At 33.3% G+C, this 25,175-nt stretch overlaps 1 protein-coding gene and 1 long non-coding RNA gene across 5 annotated transcripts; both read right to left on the reverse strand.

The window, feature by feature from the left end:
* Positions 1-5,330: 5,330 nt before the first annotated feature.
* On the reverse strand, positions 5,331-9,986 carry LOC149654302 (uncharacterized). 4 transcript variants are annotated; one of them, XR_016370570.1, is made up of 4 exons: positions 9,683-9,986; positions 6,510-9,405; positions 6,412-6,435; positions 5,331-6,329 (listed from the first exon to the last, which is right to left on the reverse strand). It is a non-coding gene; the product is annotated as an uncharacterized LOC149654302 (long non-coding RNA). The 4 variants fall into 4 exon arrangements; XR_016370569.1 differs by having other exon boundaries at positions 6,412-9,405; XR_016370568.1 differs by having other exon boundaries at positions 5,331-6,072; positions 6,153-9,405.
* Positions 9,987-11,735: 1,749 nt separating this feature from the next.
* On the reverse strand, positions 11,736-23,412 carry LOC149654303 (sulfotransferase 1B1-like). The gene is made up of 7 exons (XM_089845192.1): positions 23,068-23,412; positions 15,750-16,200; positions 15,045-15,262; positions 13,516-13,645; positions 13,350-13,450; positions 13,105-13,288; positions 11,736-13,004 (listed from the first exon to the last, which is right to left on the reverse strand). The coding sequence occupies exons 2-7, from the start codon at positions 16,039-16,041 to the stop codon at positions 12,490-12,492; spliced, it is 1,440 nt and encodes a 479-aa protein (XP_089701318.1). The 5' UTR covers positions 16,042-16,200; positions 23,068-23,412; the 3' UTR covers positions 11,736-12,489.
* Between the last annotated feature and the right edge of the window lie 1,763 nt (positions 23,413-25,175).

Here is a 25,175-nt window from a genome sequence, read left to right on the forward strand (position 1 = left end):
TAAAGCTCTGTTTCATTTTGATATTCCAAAGATTTTTTTTAATATTGTTATTTGAAATGGCTGTTTATATATTACTTAAGCTTTACTACATCTGTATATAGAATAATCCTTGATTTAGTGATTTTATGAAGAAAACTAAGACCTAGACTCCAGCGGGTATATCAAGTATTATCCGCAATAGGCTTAGTGAAACAAAGAGTAAATAATTGAGGCCTGAGGTGAAGTAAACTTTGGGCTTTGATTTTCGTGTCTATAATGGAGAGACATTAACGGTTCAGAGTGAACCGAAAGTTAAATACACTCTTAAATAATCAGGTTGAGATTTTATAATAGAAGAAAAGATCATGGTGGCAATTAGAATAGTAAAAGGGCTAATGATAAACGGGTAATAGCTACAGACTTTTTATTCTCTTTATGGTGCGCATTGACTATTAGTGCGTCTAGCTACAATTTAGCTTTGGTGTTATTTAACATTAACATTCATGTTGGCAAACTAAGAATATTGTTGAGGTGAGACGAGACGATAGTGTTTACACTGCAAACCAGTTGTGAATGTAGCTATCAGAATAAACGGTAAACAGCTGAAGCGTAGACTTCATTTCCTGTTCTTTTCCCCATTGACTGATTTCCATGTGTCCGAGATTTATTCTTATTGGATGTAAAATGTCGTCTGCTTTACTGTATATTCGCTATGCTTGGAATACTGCTTCAATATTTCATAAATTTTACTTCAAAAAAAGAGAAATAATTCCATATCTAGGTAAATAAGTTTGTAGTAGTAGACCTCTTGACTCGGAGAGGTAATATTTTGGTTTTCCCAACTTGTATTTTTACGCTATTTCTTGGTCACGTTATTGGTGTTGTAATCGGTTGTAATAGGACTATGGTCTAATAAAAAAACATTAATCAGTTATCTAGGCCTACCACAAGTTTGATCTTTAATAATTAAATAATTAGTAAGTGTCAAACAAGCCTTCAACAATTGGTTAGAATGTAAGACATGGCATTTGACATAATTTTCAGAAATTACGTTGAGATACATGTCCTTCCTCAAGACTAACTGTATTCACTAATTACGTAACATTATGTTGAATTCACGGATTAATTATAAATATCATTTCACAAAATACGTTACGTGGCGTGTAATCCTTCAAGACTGACCGCCAGATTCTTCGGTTGATCTTCAAACATAACGGAAGAAAACACCAAGATTTGAATAACTAACCAAATAAATTGAACTATTGAATTAATATTATTGTATATACAATTAACTTTTTTTTGAATAAATCTTGGTTTTAATCGAAACCGACGTTTTTAAAATTATATTATTTCAATAGTTTTAACATAATTCTAAGCGCGTATATTTATGTTCTGTTGTTTTGGCACGTGGTTATGCAAATAATGCAATTGCAAAATGTTCTGCCGTTTAAGTTTAAAACCAAAAGTAACGCTTTAACAGCAAATATGACACTAATTGACGCAATGCAAACTTTCTTAAGGAACATTTGTTACCATGTTGCTGATAAACAATTTATTTTTTGGCATAAAAACCTTGTCTTAACAGGGCTCGCTTCTAAGAACCTTTTGATAAATAACTAGCTGAGTGGTGAAAAATGTTTTTATCATGAAGTGTCGTACTTAGTGTTGTTACATAACTTATTCAAACACGGACAACCGATTTATTTTGGGGACATTGAAATTTTATGAGCCATTTGGCTCGCGTCTAATGCGAGCGATTTTCCTAAAAACGACGTCGAATTCTCCGCAATTTTTGTAAGGCTCGTTTCTTTAATAACAAAACCCTTTCCGGATTGGCTAAACCGTATCCGTGTCGAGAGTATGATGGGGATATTAATGTCGCGTCGTCGCTTACCAGCAACAGTATCCGTTACAAAGCACTTCGTCGCGGAAATGTTAAAGTAAGATGTTATTTTGAGATTAGTATTCCGCTTTCTCTCATATTTAAACTATGGCATTTAGCTAATGGAGCGGGAAGGTTATAGATGGGTTAATCAGTCCCTGAAAGGATTGTTCAGTCCTTTTATAATTTACAAAAAATGTAGGTTTCGCCTAGAAACAAATACAATCATATTACCAGGGACATGATCTCGAATTGAATCATTTCTCGTTCAATGAACTAGATATTACAAAAGCTTCATTCAACGTCTTGTTTCTCTGCGCTTTATGGTTACATCATAATGCCATTTGTATAGAGAACCGTTCGTATTTGATAAAATTGCAATGATGGCCTTTTAAATAGCAGAAACTCTTAAACGTTTGTAAAGGATTGTACATTATAAATATATATGGACTATGTCGCAAGATCTTGTTGGACACACAGGAATGACTAAATTAATCTTACCTCACATCTTATTATTCTAAAATGACTTCACGTACGACAAACGCGACCTTTCAGTAGAGATGAAAATAAAGCAATTCGAAGTTATTAAAATAACTACCTACCTTATTCGAAGGTTTGCCCATGCAAGCAGCAACTTCCTCAATCCAAGTCAGTGTGCAAAGTTAGATAACTGTTGATACAGAGGTATTATCAGAATGGACTGTATTTCCCAAGAAAAATTATTCACCAGTCTAACTCGAACGGTTCAGAACTGATTCCGCAAATTCGAACCATCCTCCTGGTAATTATTTCCCCAAATGATTCGACAGGGATCAATTAGTCGATAAGCGAATTTCACAAAGCAGTTCTGAAGCAAGTCCTGAACCGTTATGAACTAGCGAATAAAATTCACTTTATCTTAATGTCCGACTAGACGCGAATAACGAAACTTCAAGTATAATTCACTTCTCATAGATAGCGAAACATGTAGGTATATTCAGTTTGAACCGCCGCGCGTGCAACTAGGACCTTTATCCGTTCAACCGTTATCTTTTTCCATCGGAAGGACACGAAAGAGATGACTATCGTGTCTCTGAGGCATTGTTTATTCAGCGAAGAGAACAGAGTATCTCGGTCACCTATGATTTATCCCACCTTTAACCCAATTTGCCCTTAACTAGTACCGCTCCCCTTTGCTCGAGCTAATTAGATTCCCAAATTGATATTCACTCTATGATCGATAGTGTCTAGGCCTTTCACTTGGGCCTACAATCTTTCTGCCTCAACTCCTATCTTTTGCCAAAACAAAGAGTAACTGTTTTGCTTGTTTTTTTGCTTGCTTTTTGACGCCACCTATATTTAGTAAATCTGTTACGGAAACAGTTACCGAACCGCGTGAAATCCTGAAATAATTCATCATCAGGGTTAGATTTAATTTTAGAAGTAGGAATGGAGAACAGAGTAATCTGGGCGCGCGTCCAAGTCCTGGACCCCCTTCCACGAGACGGGGGGTATGAAAGAAGAGGCGGGTCATAGCGACAGAGGTAAAAGGAATTACGTATTTTTCGCCGTTCCCGTCAGCAACGTCATCAAAATTAGTTTAAGTGAGCCAATAAGATAATTTAAACTTTTCGTTACGTCGGACAGAAGTAAATACTAACCGTTCTCCATTCCTACTTCTAAAATTAAATCTATCCCTGTTAGAGCATAGTATTGAAATTTTACTAAAGCTCCCGGATATTTTAAAGATTTAGTCATGAAAACAACCGAAAAAGCTAAAAAGATTAGTTTAGCCATTTCTCAACTTTCGTTCTTGTTTAATAACTATAACAAAATAGAAGAAATTCCGATGATTTTAACCGATAAATCGATACCAATTTTGGAAAAAGAGGTCACTTAACTTTTTGCCCCCAAAATTTTAGACAACTAGGCGTACATTCAGTAAACTTCAAACTAAGGTAAAAAAAATCAACTTCTTTAGTTTAAGGTTTTGGGAGCTCAATGATTGGTAAATAATGAAGATGTGTGAAGCGATCAATAATAAAAAAAAACGGTAGAAACTAACCCATTGTAGGAGTTAGTGGGCGATTTCTATTGGTCCGCAAATTACAAGAAAAGGAGCAATAATAGAGGATACGAAGACTAAATCATGAAATCACGTACTATTAATACAATTGCAAAATTGTTTAACGAATAATTAACGTAATAAATTAATATTTGTACAGGCCATAATAATGCCATAAATTTATAAACATAACAGGCTAATTTAATACATTTATAATGTACAATACATATCATTGTAGTTTTGTAAAGCACCATATAATCGTAAGAAAACCTTTTACTGTAATGAAAACATCCCGCTGATTCCAAAACTAAGATATTTTGTATAAATAAAATGAATTATTATTTTACCATTTAAAATTACTTCCCATATATTAATTTACTACTATTATTTTTTATCGTTTGAATTGAATTCTATTATAAATATTACTGTTATTTATTTTACCGTTTTCTGCCACTGACATGTTTTAAACGCTATTGCCTTTTTAAAAAATTTCCAAAATAGAAACACTAAATGATTTCATTGTACTAGTGTGTTCTCCTTTACGCAACCTATGTTAGTAAAACTATTTCTTACTACGTCTTGGGGCTTACTCGCCGCCTATTGATTGTATGAGGGTGAGCATCTAATCCGATTTAGGATTTTTATTTCGAAAGAAGAGTTTTAAAAGGTCAAAAGTTATGCCTCGGGGCTTTAATCTGATCTCAGTAACTCCATCACCGACATTGTCCGCTCTGAGAGCCAAAAAGAATATAATCCAGCGAGACACGAAGATTCTGTGGTTGAACTTGAGTGGCAGCACCGTACGTAAGACCACCCCGCTCCCATTAGAACCCTACCGCTTTTTCTAACCTTCTTATTTCTCACAACGACACGTAGTCGCAAAGCGTTGACATTTTCCAAAGATTGAGTATTGCTCGCCTGTATAGTTATGTAGTCCTTGCTCTGAGCTTAACCTTCATTTTCATTTTGCTACTTTTCTCAAGGCTAGGATGATTTATTTATGGAACTAGAATTGTAATTTGAATTCTAAATTCATATATCTCACCCCTAAATATACTTTTATTCTTGTAAACCACGAAAAGTGTATTCATAATTAATGCTCCTTCTACTTTCCAGATGATGATATTTTTCCCTAACTCTTTCTTCCGGAATTGTATTAAGTTTTAATTTTTCTTTTAGTCTGGGAAATTGTTCCTTAGCACTTCCTTAGAAATATGATACAGTTTTATTGAGCACAAGGGGAAACAACTTCCTGCATATGACATTTATGATCTACTTAATATAGAGCTGGCCTTTTATCTTTGCTTATTTTCTAGCAAATGGTTGTTAGCAGTTAATAATTGAAGAAGGATATGACACTCTTTATAATCTCAATTATTTAGGCACGTAACAATCTTCTTCTTCTGATGATATTAAAGATGAATAATGATTCAGAGATGTTACTAGACATAGTCCTCCTTCTGCATTGGATGATGCTATTGAGTTAAGTGTTACAATATTAATCCAAGGAGATTTTTATCCATAAGATAAAATGTTTTAGCATTCGAAACTTTGCTGGATTTCGACCATGAAAGAAGAAGAAAAAAATGTTCTTCAATTTGCTCCTCTGTCATATTCAGTCACCCATCGACGCTTAGGGTCCTTAGGAAAACGTTTAGCAAATGGAATTAGGGACCCCATCTCGCCCCCTTCTCCAGCAAGTGCCTAATCCGTTTTGGTAGCAAAATTAGTGAGAGTTTCGCAGCCATTAGGTAATTCTGCTTTGCCTTTTGTGGGGAGCGAGAGCTACAAACGAGCAGCTTCCGCAAGCCATCCCGGTCCCCTTCAAAACAAGTTACCTCTACATTAGGTTAATCGTTGATCGCAACTAGCTCCCATACGTCTTCCTCTCGATGGCTTTTTGTAATTATGGCAGGGCGCGAGAGCAATTGTCCAACTTATATGTTATTTGAAGCGACATTGATTTTATTAAGGTTTCGTTCTTTATTCTATTAAATCTGTTAGTGGATGGACATACGAAAAAGATGGATTTAACAAAGGTTACAAGGAAGTAGATTACACAAGGAGTTAAGCGACATTAACTTGCTGAGTTTAACATAGTTAGTTGGTTAGCTGTGGCACAGGGGCTTGCTACCCCCTTCTATACATTGTAAAGGGATCCATCCACCTGTAAATAGACCACAGGATTAGTGTGGACAAAGCTTAGATTGCAATTTTAAAAGTTGTAATAAACGAATGATTCCATACCATAGGTCATACCAAAACAATTTTAAGATCAATAAAAAGATACTTTTCCGTTGTGAGGTGAGTGAGATAGACATGAAGTGATTAGGGTTGAACTGTGGTTCAAACATGGAGTCGCAATCGTAACTGGACATTAAGAGCTGCACAAACTTGGCCCATTCCTTCGATGTCTCTCTCAAGCTGGGTATAAAACGCCATGGAAAAAATTAAAAGCTTACAGTAAACAACAGTATGATGTTGACGGGAAAAATAAAACGCGTACCTAGACTAATTATCATTTTATGATCTGACATTGTTTTTGTATTGTGAAAAAGAAAGCTATTACTTGTTAATTTGTGTTTTTGGTAACTTAATTATCACCTTTACGTGGCATCGAGGGATTGTTTTCTCTTCTACATGCAGGTGACACGTTGATCTTTCGTCGGGTAATTTCCATTGCTAGGTGGCTAGGTGTCACGTACATCTTTTGTCAACTAATTACCCTAAGCTGATATAAAGCAACAAGCTCGGCTTGGTCTGGCATTGCTCCTAGTCGATTCACTTCCACGTAAGTCAATTTTTTTGTAAACTAAAGAATTTTGATCATTATTTCCATATAAGTCTTTTTCTTTTTTAAAACGAGTGTTATTTTTCAGATTATACTGTGATATTACCAGCATCACTCTAATATTAGCAAAATTTTAACGAAGACTTCTAAGAAAAAATATTTTTTAACCACTTTGAAAAATGTCAAACCTTCCAAATATCGTTAAATTTTCTATATTCTTTATTATTGTGATGTTTTTCATTCTCAATTTGGTGAAAAACGCCGAGTCAGAAGGCTCAGGTAAGTGTAGTAGTCATAAATTATGTTATAAATATTAATATTAAGTGTAGGTCTATCAGTTGATTTAAATATTTAATAATTTGAGTTTTTTTGAAAATTTTTCTAAACTTATTTGTCGAAAATCATTAGTCAGTAAGTTTGACTCATTATTTCAATAATAGTTGATTATATCAAGATTGAAATATTTTTGTTTATTTTAATAACACATTGTGTTATAATTAGTCGGTAAGTTTGGCTGGTTATTTCTGTTTTGTTAATTTCTGTTTATAAAATTATTTTCCTCCATATCTTATCTTTGCGCAAAATGTCTAATTTCGAATAGGCGGTAAGTTACCTTGCTTAATTAGACAATTTAATGTTTAAAGCTTAAAAGTTTTAATTATTTACGAAAATAATTTCATAACGGATAGACGGTAGGTTTTTCGCTTATCAAATAATTTTTTTTTTGATATAGTTTTTTCTCTAATTATTTTCTCTAAAATCATTATTGTACCAATAGTCGGTAAGTATACTCCTACTTATTTCCATAAATTTATATTAATTTAATTCAAACGTCCCTATTTATAACGTCTAAATCTGATAAAAATATTTTACGTATATATAGTTGGTAAGTTTCATCGCTTATTCCGATTCGATTTAATATTTAATTTCAAGTTTGAGAACGTTGTTTTTATTTATTTTCTTAAACTATTTTAGACAGTAAGTTGTTCCTCTATCTTCGTATTGTTATCAAATCAAAATTGTAAAATTTTCAACTCAATTTTTGTTCAAAAAAAAAATTGTTCTGAATAGTCTGTAAGTTTAGCTGCAAATTTCGAATAAGTTTGAGAAAATTCTGATGTCTAATTATGTTTCCCTAAAAACACTTTTTTTTTGGAAATAGACAGTAAGATTCACAGCATATTTTTGTTATTTATATTTTTGAAAAACTGTTCTATTTTTTCCGAAAACGCTTTTTTTGTAGAAAGTAAGTTTTGTTAATTGGATTATTAATTAGTTTAAGTTTTCTAAGGCCTTTTTCTGTTTACTATAATAAAAACATTGCGTTATCACTAGGCAGTAAGTTAAGTTTTATATTTCATTATTTTTTTAATTCAAGTTGACACCTAATACTTTTGCTAATTTTTCGAAAAACTATATGTATTTAACAGCCAGTATGTGTCGCTGCTTAATTTGTTAAATATCTCACTATTTAAATTTTAAGAATGTGTCTTATTTTTCTACTTGCATTTCTTCTAAACAAAATTATGCCAATTATAGAAGGTAAGTTTTCGCGTCTCAATTATTTGCAATATTTACCAAATGATACGTAATTTCCTTCTTTTTTTCGTGAAATTTATGTGCTAAAACTAGATCGTAAGTTACTTTTTCCTATTGATATTTTAATTAATATAATTTACTAACAATAAATTTATTTTGTTCTTAATAGTCAGTACGTTTCATTGACTTCCAAATTATTTGTTAGTTCAATTATATGACCATGTTTTTCTGATTAATTTACTGAAAACCATTGCGATTATTTAAAGTCTGTAAGTTTCACTGATAATTTAGGTTTCAATTTAATTCAAATTTAATTAACAAATTTTTCTGTTTATTTATATAGCTCGTAAGTTTTGATGTTTACTGGTTTGATCGCGTGTTGATATTTTTTTCTTTCAACAAAAACAATTACCTACTTGGTCTTTCACTAGCAAAATAGTGGGCAGACTTATTAGTGGTTACGTTTGTTATGACAATAGATGTATTCTTACCACTGTGCTTTAAAATCAAAAAATATGTCTCTTACCTCTGTGACTGTATCGATATTGATAAAGCATTTTTTCCTCGGCTAGGTACCAAGTAAATCGTTCTTACCTATGGGCTGGTATCAAGGACAAGGCACTTTCACACGATTTAAATGGTTGGCATCACATCACGATTTAATTGGTCAGCAACTTTACACCAGAATATTCAGTCCATTCTTTGGTGAAAACATCAGAGTTTCTATGATGAACTAAATGTGAATTAGAAGTTTTTCGTTTGCACTGACTGTACCTACTATAATTAAAAATTTATGTTATACAATTAATAAAATATTGAACTGGCTCCTTATTATGATAAGTAATTTAGTGACCTTATATCATACTTACTATGAAATTAATATTCTCTTCGTCGGGGTAGCATTTACCAAAAATGAATGACATTTTACCATTAATTGCCTCTCAAAAGTACATGTTGATATTGTTCATAATTACGATTCCACTAATTTTTGCAAGATACATTTATTTAATCAAAAGATTACTGAAATTACGTTTGTTTGGCAGCTAGAATTGCCTAACGATTTCCATTAATGCAATTATGGGAATGTCCATATTTGGGTGACAAACCGAAGAATTCGTCTTTTAGATCAGCAAACCACAAACTCGCTGATGACAAAATCAATTCAAGGCTCTGTTTACGTAATGAAAGAATAAAAAACCGTTCTTTTACGACAGTCCTCTCCTCCTCGTAAACAAGAACCAATTGGAATGACAAACATATCCCTTAATTATGTAACAAATAAGTTTAACCCTACCCCCTCTATGAAAATTGAATTTTTTTCTTATATTGCAAGTTAAAAACAAAAATGTTTCTTTAACAATGATTCAAAGCAATACCAATACCAAACATAAGTACTCAACGTAAGTAAACCACAAGTAGATTCGTACCATAAAAACTCATAGCTTACTTGGGATAAAAGGTGCTAATGAGGAAAACTGGTCATTATGTCAGAAATTAATTTATATATTTAAACCATACAGATTATTGCTATTGTTTAACCTTCAAAGGATTTAAAACCATATGCTGCTCACCTAAAGTACGGAAAAATAGGCAAAACTATTATTGCGACCCCTATTGGCAGTCAACTGCAATATCTTCAATGATGATAGCTATAACACTGCCAACTCTAATACTAGGCCTTGAAATTTTTTATGTGACATTTTGAATTTGCGCTTAGTAACCGTTTGATGGCTCTTTTCTGAGGCGAAGTTTCGCGATGACGAAAGTAAATTCGTACTGCGCAGTCTCGCATGACGTCACGTCTTTCGCTTATGGCGGACCAGGGTGGGAAATAAGGATTTTTTTAAACTTCTAAATAGCCTGGTCCATGACCATTGACTAGGGCACATCGTCTGCTAAACTAGAGAAGTGGATAAATAAAATATTGGTGATAAAGTCTGTGTCCGAATTCAGCTGCCAAAGAAATCTCCTCCTACCTTTCCAAGCGCGCTCATTGGTCAATCCAAATCAAACTTAAGGAATTTCATTGGCAGTGGCAGTTTTTGGGAAAAACTTAAGGGCTGTGATAGGTTGAAATTTCCATGCAGACGCCATTGACACGTGTCAAAACGTACACCAAATTTAAACTAGTATTTTTCGAACTCGGAAACCGTTCAGCATCATGAACCGGTTTATTGACCGGTTTTTTGCTTTCTTTTTCGAGCCGAATTTAGCAGATTACACTTCGTCGTTGCTGACAATTTCCCATAGTTTTGAATTTGCCGCCAGTTTAAAACCTCGGAAAAGCGACATCTAGCGCCATTTGTGAAATCCTAACTGCCACCCCCCTTTTATTCCTATCGCAAGGCCTAGTATTAGAGAAGGCAGTGACCAGAATATGATTATTCTACTCTCTCCACGGTATATAATTTGATAACAGCCCCTAATAGTTTCCCATAGACCACAATTAAATTAGTGAAGATGATATTCACGTAAATTAAATGATATAAAGAATTCTTGAACACATGTCACAAATTAAAATAATCATTTAACCGATTTTAAAAATTAAGAATCTGAAAACTGCCTGCCCACTTTAATAAAATTAATGGTACGTCTATATTTTTCGATCTCCAAATTATGGGTTCTATTATCAGGCATTTATTCAAATTGTGGCCAGTTGTTCCTGATGTGCGGTGCCATTTGCCATTTATTTTTAATGTTGTTTTATGCTAAGATCGTGAAAGAGAAAAATCACTTGAAGGTCTAGAACCTGTATGTAAAAAAAACTTGCTAATGTTCCATGCGAGTTTATGCAGACTTATCCAATGTAGATTAACGTTCCACAGCTGCAAAGAAAACTCCCACGCGCCACCTATTGACCGCTCATTATCGACACCTTGCTAGTACAAAAACCGACATCTATTTTGAAAATTCTAAATTTGTTAAGATCTTTCTAAGTCGCTAACGAAATCACTGATTTGAAAGTAAAAATATAAAACTGCTTTGCTATAATTTGTAACTTTCAAATAAGATATTATTTTTCCAAAATAATCCTGGAAATATATTTAAATGCATAGCTGAATCTGGTCAATATATTGATTGACATTCGAGTAACCGTGGATTTGGCTGTGCTGTAATTTATAGCAATAAATATACTTTTCGTAAAGCATTCGTAAAATATTTACACATTCGATTTTTTTTATATTGATTTGATTGGCTTGTGTGTTAAAACAAATTTGGCTTTGGAATGTCGTGTAGATTTAACATGGATTTGACCTACTGGAACTTGTTTTAGAGAAATCATCAATTTGAAATCAATTGAATTAAATAACTATCGAATAATCTAACAGGATGGAATGACCAAATTTCAGTTGGTTCTATGGGCAATAAATTTTGAGTCTAAAATGTTCTGTGAAATTTTGCTGTAATTGCATAACAATATTGATTTATAATAATCTACTTTATTTCAACGGAATATTTAAAAAAACACATGAAACTATTGTCTTTCAATTTTAAAAATGGACGAGCCGTTTACTTATGAAGCTCCCTCTATTAAGCAATTTGAATCACACCCCTAACGGTTTAAGACTACTGATTTATACGGTGTGGCTTAAAAAGAGGGTACAAACACATATTTAAAAATTTCAAAAACAGGCCTTATATTTTTTAAAACTATGAATGAAATTCAATTAATCAATAAAATCATATTAAAAAACATAAAAGAGGCAACATATACTAGATGCAAAAGTTAAATTATAACAGTTGTTAGCCCTGATTTTATGACACATTTATGTGCTGCTGACAATACACCGGTGTCAGATTTTGATGACATTAACAGTTAATTAATAGCCGTTTTTCCGAAGTAATTAGTTTGATTTGGTAAGTAATTTTGGAGTTGTAGTCCCGGCACAGCAGAGCAACTTGTCGTAGAACCAAAGCAACAACATATATGGAATAATAATTTTACAAATAAGATTTTACATATTCCTTAAGTTACTCGGTATTCGGTATCACAAAGTACTCGAGTTGAATTTTTGTATAAATATAGAAGATAATTCTAATTAAGGCCTATATAACCTTGATATGACCTGTTATACTTACAAGTTTTTGATTCTGTTAATCTACAAGAGCTCTAATTTAGTGTCAAATTGACGCTTTAAGCTCTACACCAACATAGCGTGCGTGCACCCTCTGGTTTTTTTTTTAACAAATTTCATTTCACGGGGTTTTCAAAAAGTCACGAAAGTAATTAAGTAAATAAGGCGTTAGTCTTGACTAGAATACAACGTCAAAAACTAAGGGGTCTGGCGTTGTATAAGGTTGGAAAGAAGGAAGAGAAATGTAAGATAATCTGCATTTGATCTCAGGCACGGGTCTACCACCATCTCCATCAGTGGTTTTAGAAGCCCCCCTCAAAGATGAGTGGCATCTGTCATATTTATAACGTAAATCGTTTCCATTCGCGGAAGGTGTGGGATTTAGGGGTGAAATTTTCAAAATGTCGACGCCCTTTTCGTTATAAAAGGTCTCAGAGTTCTCTTCTTTCGAATTTTCTTTAAGAATAGACTTCTTTTCACTGTCAACGCGTAAGTCTGAGAGTGACGTCTGATTATTGTTCAAAGAGTTTTTCTTGGTCAAGATGATACGACCAAATTGGCTCATTCGCTTGAAAGCTTCTTCAGGCTCGAAAGCCAAATCCAAACTGCTTCCTTCCATTCGACTTTGATACAGCTTGTCGAACACTTCAGACTGTTCTGGAGTAAAATGGTTCTTCCAATCACCGATAATACCTAAAAGAAAAGGAGTTGTGAATTAAAGTAATATTGAAAATGCAGCGCACTCAAACAACCTAATCTAATTTAATTTATTAAATAGTCAAATTTCGCATACCTTTTCTCATAAACTTGGATTTTGTCATGTCAAATAAATCTGTTAAAGGAAGAACTTCTCTGTTGACCATACTGTTGTTCTTCATTTGTTCGAAAGAACAATGGTTGGCTATGGTGTTGATAGCTTCCGGAGTGAGCGAGTGGTTCAGAAAGTTGCCAATCTTCGCCACCATTCCGGGAAGATCCTGAAACCATAAAATTATGTTTTTAAAGATGAAAATACAATTATTTTTTTTCGGAACTAACCATTTTGAGTTCTTCAAAAGAAAGGAAGAGAACATTGTCCGGATGTTCTTGGCTGAACTTCCAATAAGGCAACACATGATCAAACCAAGATCCATATACCACTGTTAAAACATTTAACTACGTCAAAAAATCGTTTGGGTGAAGATCTTAGATGAAATGTACTCACAATGTCCTTTTAAGTAATGTGCTAAGAAATCTTCCCAGGTACCTTTGAAGTTTCCTAAGTACGTGCTCATTCGGTGATGGTGATAGTAGCTCACTGCGTTATCCTTAGGATTACGAACCACATAAATAATCTGCACAAATAAAAATGGATAATTTAGTCTGATTTTATAATTGCCCTATTTTTACATATTGTAAGTGAATACAATTTTAAAGGGTTATACGTTTTTGCCAACCCTGAATAGCGTGATTGAAAAATACCAAAAATGCTTATGTAAACTAATACTTTGCAAATAATTGACACGTTTTGTCAACCTTTTCAACTTTTAATTCAAGAGGACACGCTGTCAATTTTATTCAAAACTAAAAACAAAGTGGTTAGCTAGCAATCTGAGAAGGCGGGGATTCAGAGACCGGGGTTATGTAGGTCATCGCCTACTCCTCTAAGAGGAACGCCTTTTTATTATATAACAAAATTACTGATTCAGATGAGGTTTCTACGTTTGTGGTACTAAAATGATTTATCATTGAGTTTCCCTATATATTTCTTTTTCTCATACTTAAGTAACGAAATGTGCAGTGCCTTTAATATATTTCGTCAGCGTTATTCCGATTAAAAATATTATTGATCCATAGTGTCAAAGTTACCTTAGACAACTGAAAAAGCCAATACGAACGTTCACTTCTATTGCACTGTTCTATGATAAAATTGAATGAGAGTATATAGGATCCTGTTTTACATGGAGAAAAGCTTTTTGATGTAACGCTAAGCCAAATATAAAAACTTTGTCCTTCACTTTCTTCCATGAATGAAGGAAATTAGAGTGTAATGGAAAGGACAAAGAAAAGAAGAAAAAAAAAATACTGAAAAAATTCCCAAAATCGATTGAAAATGTTCGTGGTGACGATGATAATTGACTATCGGTACCACAGCCCTTTTTTCTATGCGTTTAGAGAAAATTGACGGGAAGAAAAAAATTGAGGGAACTTTTCGAAGGTTGACGCCCATGGGACTGTCACCAAATTACTGAAACCGATGCGTGGGGTACGTGACATTGTCAGTACAAGATACTCCAAATAGATCTTTAAAGGGAGGTTAACTGTCAGTCACAAAACGTTCCATGTCAACGTTAAGGTGAAGCACCCCTCTAAAAAAACCTTAACTACTATCCGGAAAAATACGTAAAAACTTTACGTAACTTCCGGTTACTTATTTATGGCCTGATCCCTGTACAATTTACTAATGTGCTTCCACTGCTACGGTAACCTCCCCTTTTATAGTCTTTCAATTCTCTACTGAATAAGGTATTTGTTTAATGAAATAAAATGTTTGTTTAGGATTCCTTATGGTCCAATTCAGCTCAATTAAGATCTATTTTTAAACACATAATGGTATCGTTAGGATTAAATATATTTCATTGGAGAGGGCCCAAAGACTATTTAACGTTTAGTGTCCACATGGACAATTAACTCTTCCGTTATTGCACCCCGGATATCTTAGCAAAGTAGTATCATATAGAATCTTAGACTTACTTTACACTTGGCTTGTCTCAATTTTCGTGGTATGAGCGGTAGTGGTAAGTGGGTAGCCATAAGCCTAGGTGACTTCAGCTTTCGAAGGTGCCGTAAGTGACCGATAGGACGCCCAACTTCTAAATGCTCCACTCGATAACAAAGTAGTTTGTCTTTAACTTTGCTAAGGTCACCGTTGTTTACAACTAACGAAACAATCTCCTCCGTCCAGGTAGTTCCTGAAAACAAAAACAATCGAATATTGGACCGTATAATATTTAAAACTTAAGTCACTTGAAACGGTAAAACGTAGCCATGAAAGATATTGATTGTGTACACCTAAACTTGTCTTCAATGTTTTTAATACTGTAATGGGTTTGTATTACCAGTCTCTTACACGCTACTAAACACCTAACTATTTTCCTCACGCCAATCTTTTATTGCGCTTGAAATCAATGTTTGTTTTTAACAGTACAGAGCGTGTAGTACGTCAATAAGCCCTTTTTAACCGTTCCCATGTGAGAGATGGGCGTAAGCTTGTTCTACTTTCACAGTATATTTCAACTGTGAAAATAGGCATTGACGTTTTCAGTGGTCAATTGGCTCTAACAAGTTACACTTCTGAATACATTTAAATTAACAAGTACCTATCTGACATGCGTTTTTTAACTTTGCATAAAGTCATATGGAGAAAAGAAGTTAATTTGTCTTGGGTTTCGATCTTACCTGATTTTGGATATGTTACAATGAAGACATCGTCCGTTCGAACTTCGAAGTCCTCCATGCTACGCAGAATGTTGGCTGGAACCATGTACCCTTGTAAGAGAACTCCGCGGTACCATTGTGCTCGTGGAATGGAATGGACATAGGCTGCCCTGACAGGGTCAGCTTCTAAAGTAGGGTCTTTTTCCGCTGGCACAACATCGGATGAATTACTCCCATGCTGGTCGATTTTGTCTTTAAGGCTAGTTAGTAACGATCCCAACGGATTGTTGTACAAAAATTTCAAGGATAACATGGTGCTATTTTTATAAAACGTTAAACTATCTTTCTACGTTGTCAACCGTTTCTAAACACTATCAAATGTCACCCGGTGATTTTGCCATTAACTGCAAATTGCAACGTGGACACAGTTTTCGCTATGAGTTTAGGCGTCTATCGTGAGGCACAATGATAACTGAAATTTAAAAATTAAAAATTAATATTATACACAATTCATGCTAAAAAATTATAAAAATTAAGTTCAATCATTAATGACCAACACTGTTTGCTATTGACATATTACATGGAGTAAATTTACAGCAGTAACAATGAAAGTTTCCTTAAAAACACACTACTTTAAAGCATCCTCTCCTCAACTATTACTCCATGTTTACGGAATACAAACGGTCAAACAAAACAAGCGGACAAATTCCGAGCACTTTTTTTTAAAAAAAAGGATTGGTCAACCTTAATTATGAAATGTTTTAACTTTAATGGTCTTCTTCGTGTTTAAATTTTAACGTTATTGTTTGCTAACTGAACACAAAGCTAGTGTCTCCAAAAGGTCTGTGATGACCTTGTACCATTTATCTACTGTAAGGGGAGAAGCTACGAAACATTACGTCAATACTGAAAGTGTACTGGAAACCGCGACAACTTCAAAACAGGTTGGGCTCCTGAAGTAGCTAAGAGATAATACGATAATTCAAATTTGTAGTTCTCAATTTTACCTCTGACTTTTCAAAAGGCATATATGAGTCTCATTTCCTTTCAACTATCGGGGTGTGTCCAGGAACGATGACCGCTTTTATTGGGAATAAGAAACGGTCAGAGTTTTGGGGTCGCGGTGCAACGTAATTCATCAAACTTCGAGGTCACAGATTTTCATATTCTTAAACTTACCGACAAACGCCAAAATTTTACCTTATCTTAATTCTGCTTTTTTTTAACTTCTACAGTCGAATAAATTGTAAATTTTGTATTAATGCGCTTAATATTTTGCTGTTTGGTCAAGTACTGTTGAACTGTAATATTATAAATGTTGTCGTGGTTTCGCCTTATAAAATGATAAAGTTTTATGGTGGGATTAGCGATGGCTTTGATAAGGTTAATATTGCCTGGCAATAAACCGTCTGCGTTTATAACGAACGGATAAGAAGTATTGCAAAATATTGCGGCAAGGGATAAATGATACATAGAGTTGTTGAATCATACAGCAATGGAAACCTATTATCCTTTTATATTTACTGAAAACATATTTATTTCAAAATTCGCCTGGATAGTCTTCAAAAAGATTTGTTAAATATTATTTAAAACTGTTTTAATTATTTCTTTTCAATTGTGAAAATATTATTTTAACTTTCAATTGAAATGAAGTTCGAGAGTTTTGGGAATGACAGTGTGACGTCATCCTTGACAGCGCAGTGACACTAATAACCCTTTATCAAATGCTTTCCGATATTGTTAATTACTCCATACATAATCTAGCCTTGAAATTCGCCATGTCACTCTTATATTCAAATGAATTAATATTAAAAATAGTTTTTAATATGACCATGAATAGGAAATTATATTTATCGTACATTCGTCATCTCTGGCAAATTGAAATACTTTGCTGTTAATTATTTGGAATTCACAATTTAACTTAAAGGTATAGAGACTATAGTCGATTTATGAAAATGGTTAATTTTGGTCTTAAATTATATATTGGACAAACAAAAAACCTGGTAACGTAGAAAATGTGTGGAATTTTTTAACAGTCAATATTATAATAGATATTTTTCCATAACAGAATCAATACAAATTCAATGATTGATTTATACGCATGAATCTCTTTAAATATTTCTTCAAGTAACCATTACGTGTTCGATTTTCTATACAATACCGCAATTATTTTCGAGAGACAAAAATAAAGAAGTAGTATACATTTTTATCTGTAGTTCTCCGTCCATATCTAAGATATTATTGAATATATATCGGTTTATCTAGATTATATTTAATATCCTATACGTGGTTGATTCGAAGTGCATTCTGGGGGCGTGTTCCACCAAAAAGGAAGTCTCCATGTTTATCGCAAACCTGGCAGATGGCTATACGTTTAGTAATACCTATAACTAATTGATTTCTGATAAGTTGCCCTTCTAAATATTGAATTGTTAAAATAAAAAAAAACTCGAGAATTCTGTAGTGGTTTCAAAATATTACGTCATATCTTCCGATAAATTAAGTCAGTTGGTCCGTTATTGCTACAGTAATTAATCAGAATCTATGACGTATTCCGGAAAAAAGTGTTTAAAGAACACGAGGCTGACTGATATAGTGGAAAAGTTTTATGCACCGATAAAATAGAGTTTGAACTGAAGGGAATGAATAAGCAATATTATTTTTCATATGTTGATATAGGGCGCATGAACATTGAATATAGAGATAATTGCACTAACCGAAAGTATAGCAATTGTCCATTTTATGCACGACATTTCTGTTATTTTTGATATTTTCTATATTTTGTTTATCGTTTGCTAGTGTGTAGGTTACGTGCAAACGTAATTCATTCATTCATTCATGAAGTTCTCGTATGTTTTAAACATATCTTCAGTTAGTTTAGAAATTTGTAATTTTAAGGTAATATTTCGGTATCAATTGTTGATGATAACATGAAATTGACGTAACACATATCGCGTAATATTTCCATGTAATACCAAGGTTAAAAATATTCACTGTTGGGTAACATAAGTGTTTCGCATATACTTTAATAATACATGATAATGTTATCTTGAAATCAATAAAACTCTAAAAAAGTTCGTCACGTAGCTAAAAACGAAAACGTTTAAGTATCCTATAGCCAAAGTGTCACGAAATTCTAATTGTCCATAGTATGTTACGTTACGCAACGTTGCGTAATTAATATGTGGAAATAGTATAGCCATTGTTTAAATTTTGTACCTAAACTTTTCTAACGGTTCCTTTTACATTTCACAATTATTTATATCCCCTATAAGTAACTTAAGACGACTTGGACATTTTGTAGCGAGTGTATATACTTCTCTCATCTGTACGCCGATTTTTTAATCTAAAAACCTAGGTTAGGTAACATCTGTTAGTGACATAATGGAGTTGGTTTTCTAACTCAATGTTAGGTTTTATACGTCAGTTACTTATTTCAGTATTTTTGAACCGCTTCATGGCCCAAATCTCGTGATTAGATGCAATTTTTGCTAATCAGTTATGCATCACCCTATATAGTTGAAAGCTTGGTCACAGATGAGCGATTACATTTTCCCTTCTCCCTTATAGACCTCCCGTACATGAATATAAAACTATATTACGGAGCGTTTAAAGTAGAAATGTCACTTAATATATCATGGTTTTTAAGAATAATGACAGTTAGTAACAACGTTACGCTCAGCTGGGTCTTCCAACATTTATTTATTTATTTATTTAAATATTTACTTTTTTCAAAATTGAAATCTCATTTTCGTAATCTGTGAAGTTGAAAACTTGATAGTCCATGTCAAAGTTAGACTAATTTAACATATCTTTGTTGGAGGTAACATTTAACTATATTATTATTGATTGACAAAGTTTTCCAAAGATATCCATAACTTTTAGAACATTATAAAGAACAATCGCTATTGGTTTAAATTTCGGATTTTGGGTAGTCCAAAAATTCATCTTATGACAACACATTACTTGGTTTACCATAAGTCAGCTCATAATATATTAAGGTTGCATTTCTACTTAAGTTCTAAAACCTACCGAAGTTCTTCATTGGCAGGGTCATTTTTCGCAAAAACATTAGAACAAATCTTGATCGAACATCACGGAACAGTTCAGTTCATTTAAGAAAACTCAATTTACACCTTAGCGACTTTAAAAGAAAGTTATGAGACTCTTGTCCCAAGTATATTTAATTGTTAAAACAATTAATCCGCCTCTTCGGAACAGTTCGTACGTTGATAACGGGCCGATCGGATCCACTATCATACAGTACACTGATACTAAATAAAAGTTTTTCCCCAGCAGCCACGCCGATATAAAGCGAATCAATTCGCGAGGGACCACGTGACAATTTGCGCGTCCAATCTCCTTTCTCGTCGTTTCAGGCACCCATCAGGTAAAAGTCCGAAATGTAGGGTAAGGCATAAGTACGCGTACACCCCATGAAAAGCGTGGATCTATGTTATAATCTCTTGTCGAGACTTTTGTTCGGAAAGCATTTGCTTATTACTAAACTGCTAAGCTTAGACGTTATCATACGTAAAATGTCATTAAATGTCTGACGAAGAAAAAAAGTTTAATCATTTTGAATATGAAATTAGGAGTTGCTGGCCACTCAAAAGAAGAACTAATTTAAACATGCTGGGATTTGAAATAAAGTTGTTATAGGTTTACTAAAAAGTATCGAAAATGTACCTTGGTTTAGAAGTATTAGATAATTTCAATAGCCTTCGATCTAAAAACGTTATTAAACCTTATCTAGCAGAAGTATATAGTATTCCTCAGTAACTAGAAAGTAAAAGTGAACGACTTGTATTTGTATAATTCTGGTAATATTTGGGGTTGTGTATTGAGTTTCGATTTATCGTCTGTCTCTAATAGGAAAAGAGGAGTGTCTACGTTGTTACTAAGTTAATTAAACAGTATATGAAACACAATAAAAATATTTATCTTTCGGTTTGGTTGCAGTTTCAACGACGAACAATACACTTGTGTAATCAAACCTAGTTTTTTCCAATCTAATTTCCAAGAACTAATTTATGTATCATACGACTTGCCTCCTGAGCTGCATTTGTGGTTCAATAAAAGGTATTCCTCATTCACACTCATTCAAACTGTTCATCATTGTCTATTGCTACACTGTACACCATAGATAAAGCTATGGTGATTGTTTACAAAGTTTTACTATACAATATAAAATTAAAATATGACCTGTAAACATTTCTCACGTGTCAAATTTAATCATTGTGAAACACAAACTCTGTAAACATGTAAACAATAAAAAACTACTGAAGTCGTATGCAAAGTATTTGTGAGGGTTTGTTTATTCTAGAACAATACGAAAATCATCTACACGCTTTTTAATCTATCTGTCTGTTTTGTCTGTACTGAAGTGATCAATCTTCAACCTTCTATCGCAGAATTAGAATCTAATTACACCTTTTCAAAAGCTGACGATTATATTTCAAATACCATTTCAATTTGCCTTTGCAATTTTCGCGAGGTCACACTTGGTGGCAGCAACAGCAATAGTGTTATCTTACAGCATATTTTTTCAAAAAAGAACGTTTCCAATCATTTAACTGAAGAAACTATGATTAAGATAGTAAAGGTTAAATTTATAGCCAGAGTGGCGTCTCGTTTATATGAAGGAAAAGGTACCTCAACATTATATAAATATTAATGTATTAATGAAACATTTTATTCATTGGACTAAAAAGGTTTGTCGATCTGTACATCTTTAGTTCAACCTCATTAGCTACTGTACTGTGTCTATTAAAAATTTAAAATACTTTTAAGTAAATCGGTAATATACTTTCACAAGCTATACCTTCCAGTACATTGTGGCTGGGGTATTAAATATTTCTGTACTAATGTCAAACCATATTCTAAAGGCCCATTCAGACTAATCTTAAGTTCACGTCGGAGATGTAGCTTTGTTCGCCTATTTAGTCACGTGTGAACGGCTCATACGTAAAATACTCGCGGGATTAATTTGAAAATATTCAATTTCGTCGGGCAGTGGCGAGATGGCACCACATCGTTACCGCCTTTTCTTAGCTATAACTCACTCGATCATGGGTTACTGACGCGTAATCGAGGGAGCTATGAAACGTTTCATGCTTCTTGCCGGTTTTTCTCAATTATAAATACAATACGAAAATAATTCGTGGGTTTAATTTGAAAATATTGAATTTCGTCGGGCAGTGGCGAGATGTCACCACATCGTTACCGCCTTTTCTTAGACATAGCGCACTCGATCATGCCCTATTGACGCGTAATCGAGTGGGTTATGAAATGTTTTAGGCTTCTTGGCACGCTCTCACCGGTTTTTCTCACTAATTATAAATCCAATCCAGATAATACATATAGGAATTTAAAGATGCTAACACATTGTTTGTCTTATGCATCTCGCGGTTGAGGAAAATAATTATATTGCTTGTAATAACGTTACGCTATAGTGAATTTTACGAGGTTCGCTCTATAAATTTTGCTTACTGCTACGCTCGGAGGAGTATTTGTTTTCCTTTTATGATAAATAGTCGACATTTTTCAAGTGTACCTGTAAGCGACTTAACCTTCAGCGAATTAACGTTCTCATGAAATATATACTTTTGAAAAAATTTAAGGCCAGAAGCTTTATTACACCCTGCTATCTTTTCCTTGATAAAATACCCTTTTGTGTCTCAAGACAAATTGGTTCCAAAGGTTTGAGGACACGATGCAACTAGTGAATGTTGATTGTTTGATTAACCAAGGAAGTATTTGAGGTTTGTACAGGTGGTGACTTCAGTTTGAAACTGTTTAAGTTACCACTTGTCGACATGGAGTAGTTGTCACCATAAGCCCTAAAACTTTGTTGTCCTTAGCTAACTGGAGTGTGCCACATCCCAGACAAACATTGAACAATTCATTGATCCCATTAATAGCCTATCCCTAACAATCCCTTTGTAACAATCAGCCACTGCCACCAAGTGTCATTCCTCAAGTGAGGTATTTAAGGAATTGCTTTTGTTCAAGCATCAGATGTTGAGTGCCAATTATTGGGTATTCTAATTATTAACGGCTTGTTCAACCGTTGGGTTCTCATTTTTACTTTTGCAAGGTCAAAAAACACCTTAACTGAGACAAAAACATAATTACACATTTAGGACAAATTTTTTAATGAGCAGTAAGAAACTGCCCATCGAAAGGAGATATAAAAAAGCTAATTACGTCTAATTATATTTTACAACCAAAATGTCTCAGAATTTGAGTTATATAAATGTTTTCAAGAAAGAACATGTAAATTATAATTAACGTGAACCAATTGAAGAAATTATATTATAAGGTAAAAGGTACTCACCCATAAAGATGAACCATTTAGTTCCGAGTCAAGTCGAAGGCTCTTTGAGGTATAAAAAGTAATCCAAAATAATCTACCTTCGGAGCCTTTACATTCCTAGTCCTACGTTAGTTATCAACTGTAAAGGTGCGTAAAAACACCTGTTCGTTAGAAAAGCGTGCAACGTTGAAAATGACACTGAAAATTAGTACGTCTAAAAGACTTTGGTTTCAATACCGCGTCAGCGAAATCAAACACTTTCCCGTGTTGTCGCGTGCAATAAAAAGGGGAAACCATTAAATTCCGCGGTAGTATTTTGTAAACTGGTGGAGACCTTCCATTCGTGACGTAGTCGCCTTGAATCTAGTGTAATACTAGTGTGGTGTGTGCCCGTGAAACAGTTCAGTGCTGCCGAAACGATTCTAAGTTTACTCGCCGGAGGGTGCTTTGAGAGTTCCGTAAACTCTAGTGTTTCGAAGATTTTTTAAGTGTTTGAGAGGGGGCCTTGAAAATATTACGTGAAAATAAGGTCCGAATGATACTACGCCAAGTGTAGGGCAATGACCCACTGCGATGGAGATGAGACCAGTCTGAGATTAGGGCAAATTTTTATAACCTAGATTTTTTACCGTTAGATCTTAACGGCGATATTATGGTTATTTGACGTAAATGGTTAGAGAACTTCCTTTAAATAAAGGTCAACTACCACTAGCCATTGTGAAAGACCATTAAAAAACTATTCAAAACATAAAATTTAATTTTTCTTTTCTATTTTATTATGGGGAAAAAACCGAAATGTAACGTTCAAATGGCTTTATAATATTTAATTTTGAGAGTTCCTCAACCATTTATTTAAGAAGCACTGGAAATGGACAAGAATATTACATACGAATTTTTGGTTAAATAGGACATGCGAGAAAGCGGCATTACCCTCTCAAATATTTTGGTTTTAGCGAAACAAACATTCAGGTTTTTTATGTTGTGTATATTATATAAAAAAGAAGTAGGAAAGTTCAGTTATTATTGGAACCAGGAATTAATAAAGGTTCTTCTTAGAAATTGGAATTATTAAGCTTTACATCTATCTGAAAGTGTAATGTTCCCATGAATTAAACGTCAAAACGTGTCGTTTTTCATCTTTGTATTTCATTGGTTATTTTAGAATGCTTTTATATATAAATAAATATGCTTTAGAAAAATATGTCATCGGACATTTGTATGTATTTTACTAATTAACCATTCTACATGTATATATTTTAATATTTGAAGATTCTATATGTATTTTAATATTAAATCATTCTACATGTATATATTTTAATATTTGAAGATTATATATGTATTTTAATATTAAATCATTCTACATGTATATATTTTAATATTTGAAGATTCTATTTGTATTTTAATATTAAATCATTCTACATGTATATATTAAATTTGAGGATTCTATATTTTTTTAATATAAATCCAATCAATATGTATTTTAATATTAAATCATTTTACTTAAGTATGTTAATAATATGCAATTTTATTTGTATATTATAACCTCTACACTGTTGGGAAATTATTACCTTCTAATATGATTAGATTATAATTAACCTAAGCTAACCTGTAGAGTCTTGGGGTTTAACAAAGGGTCCAATAAAATGTAGCTTTTCTTCAGGACAGTGAAAGCGTAATAACTCTAAATCCAGATTATTGCAAATTAAATTTTTCCTCACTTAACATCCTTAACACGCTAACAGACGGCAGTATATTCTACAAAAGATCAATAATTAAAGTAAATGCGCGCGGTTTATGCTTGGGAAATTTGTGATATAAACGGTTTCATTATTTTTCACTTAGATTTAAACATTCGTATTAACAATTAAATCTTCCCATAAAGTGATTATAGAACAGCTGTTAATAAATATATGATCAAGGGCAGATATATTTTTAGATTTAAGCTCATATAAGCAGAAACACATACGGAAGATTCGACTTCAATTCAATACGTGATTTTACTTGAAAATATATTTCGAAATGTATTTCTGTCTGCGAATTTTTGTGTAGAAATCATAATCCTCTTACAAGATTCCGGATTTTGATTGTCTTAGTCGATATTATCCTAGACGACTTACGACTTTAGCAGC

Source organism: Phalangium opilio, unplaced genomic scaffold (assembly GCF_054372755.1).
Source record: "Phalangium opilio isolate 3A_F unplaced genomic scaffold, DU_Popi_V2 ptg000079l_1, whole genome shotgun sequence".
Classification (NCBI taxonomy): domain Eukaryota; kingdom Metazoa; phylum Arthropoda; class Arachnida; order Opiliones; family Phalangiidae; genus Phalangium; species Phalangium opilio.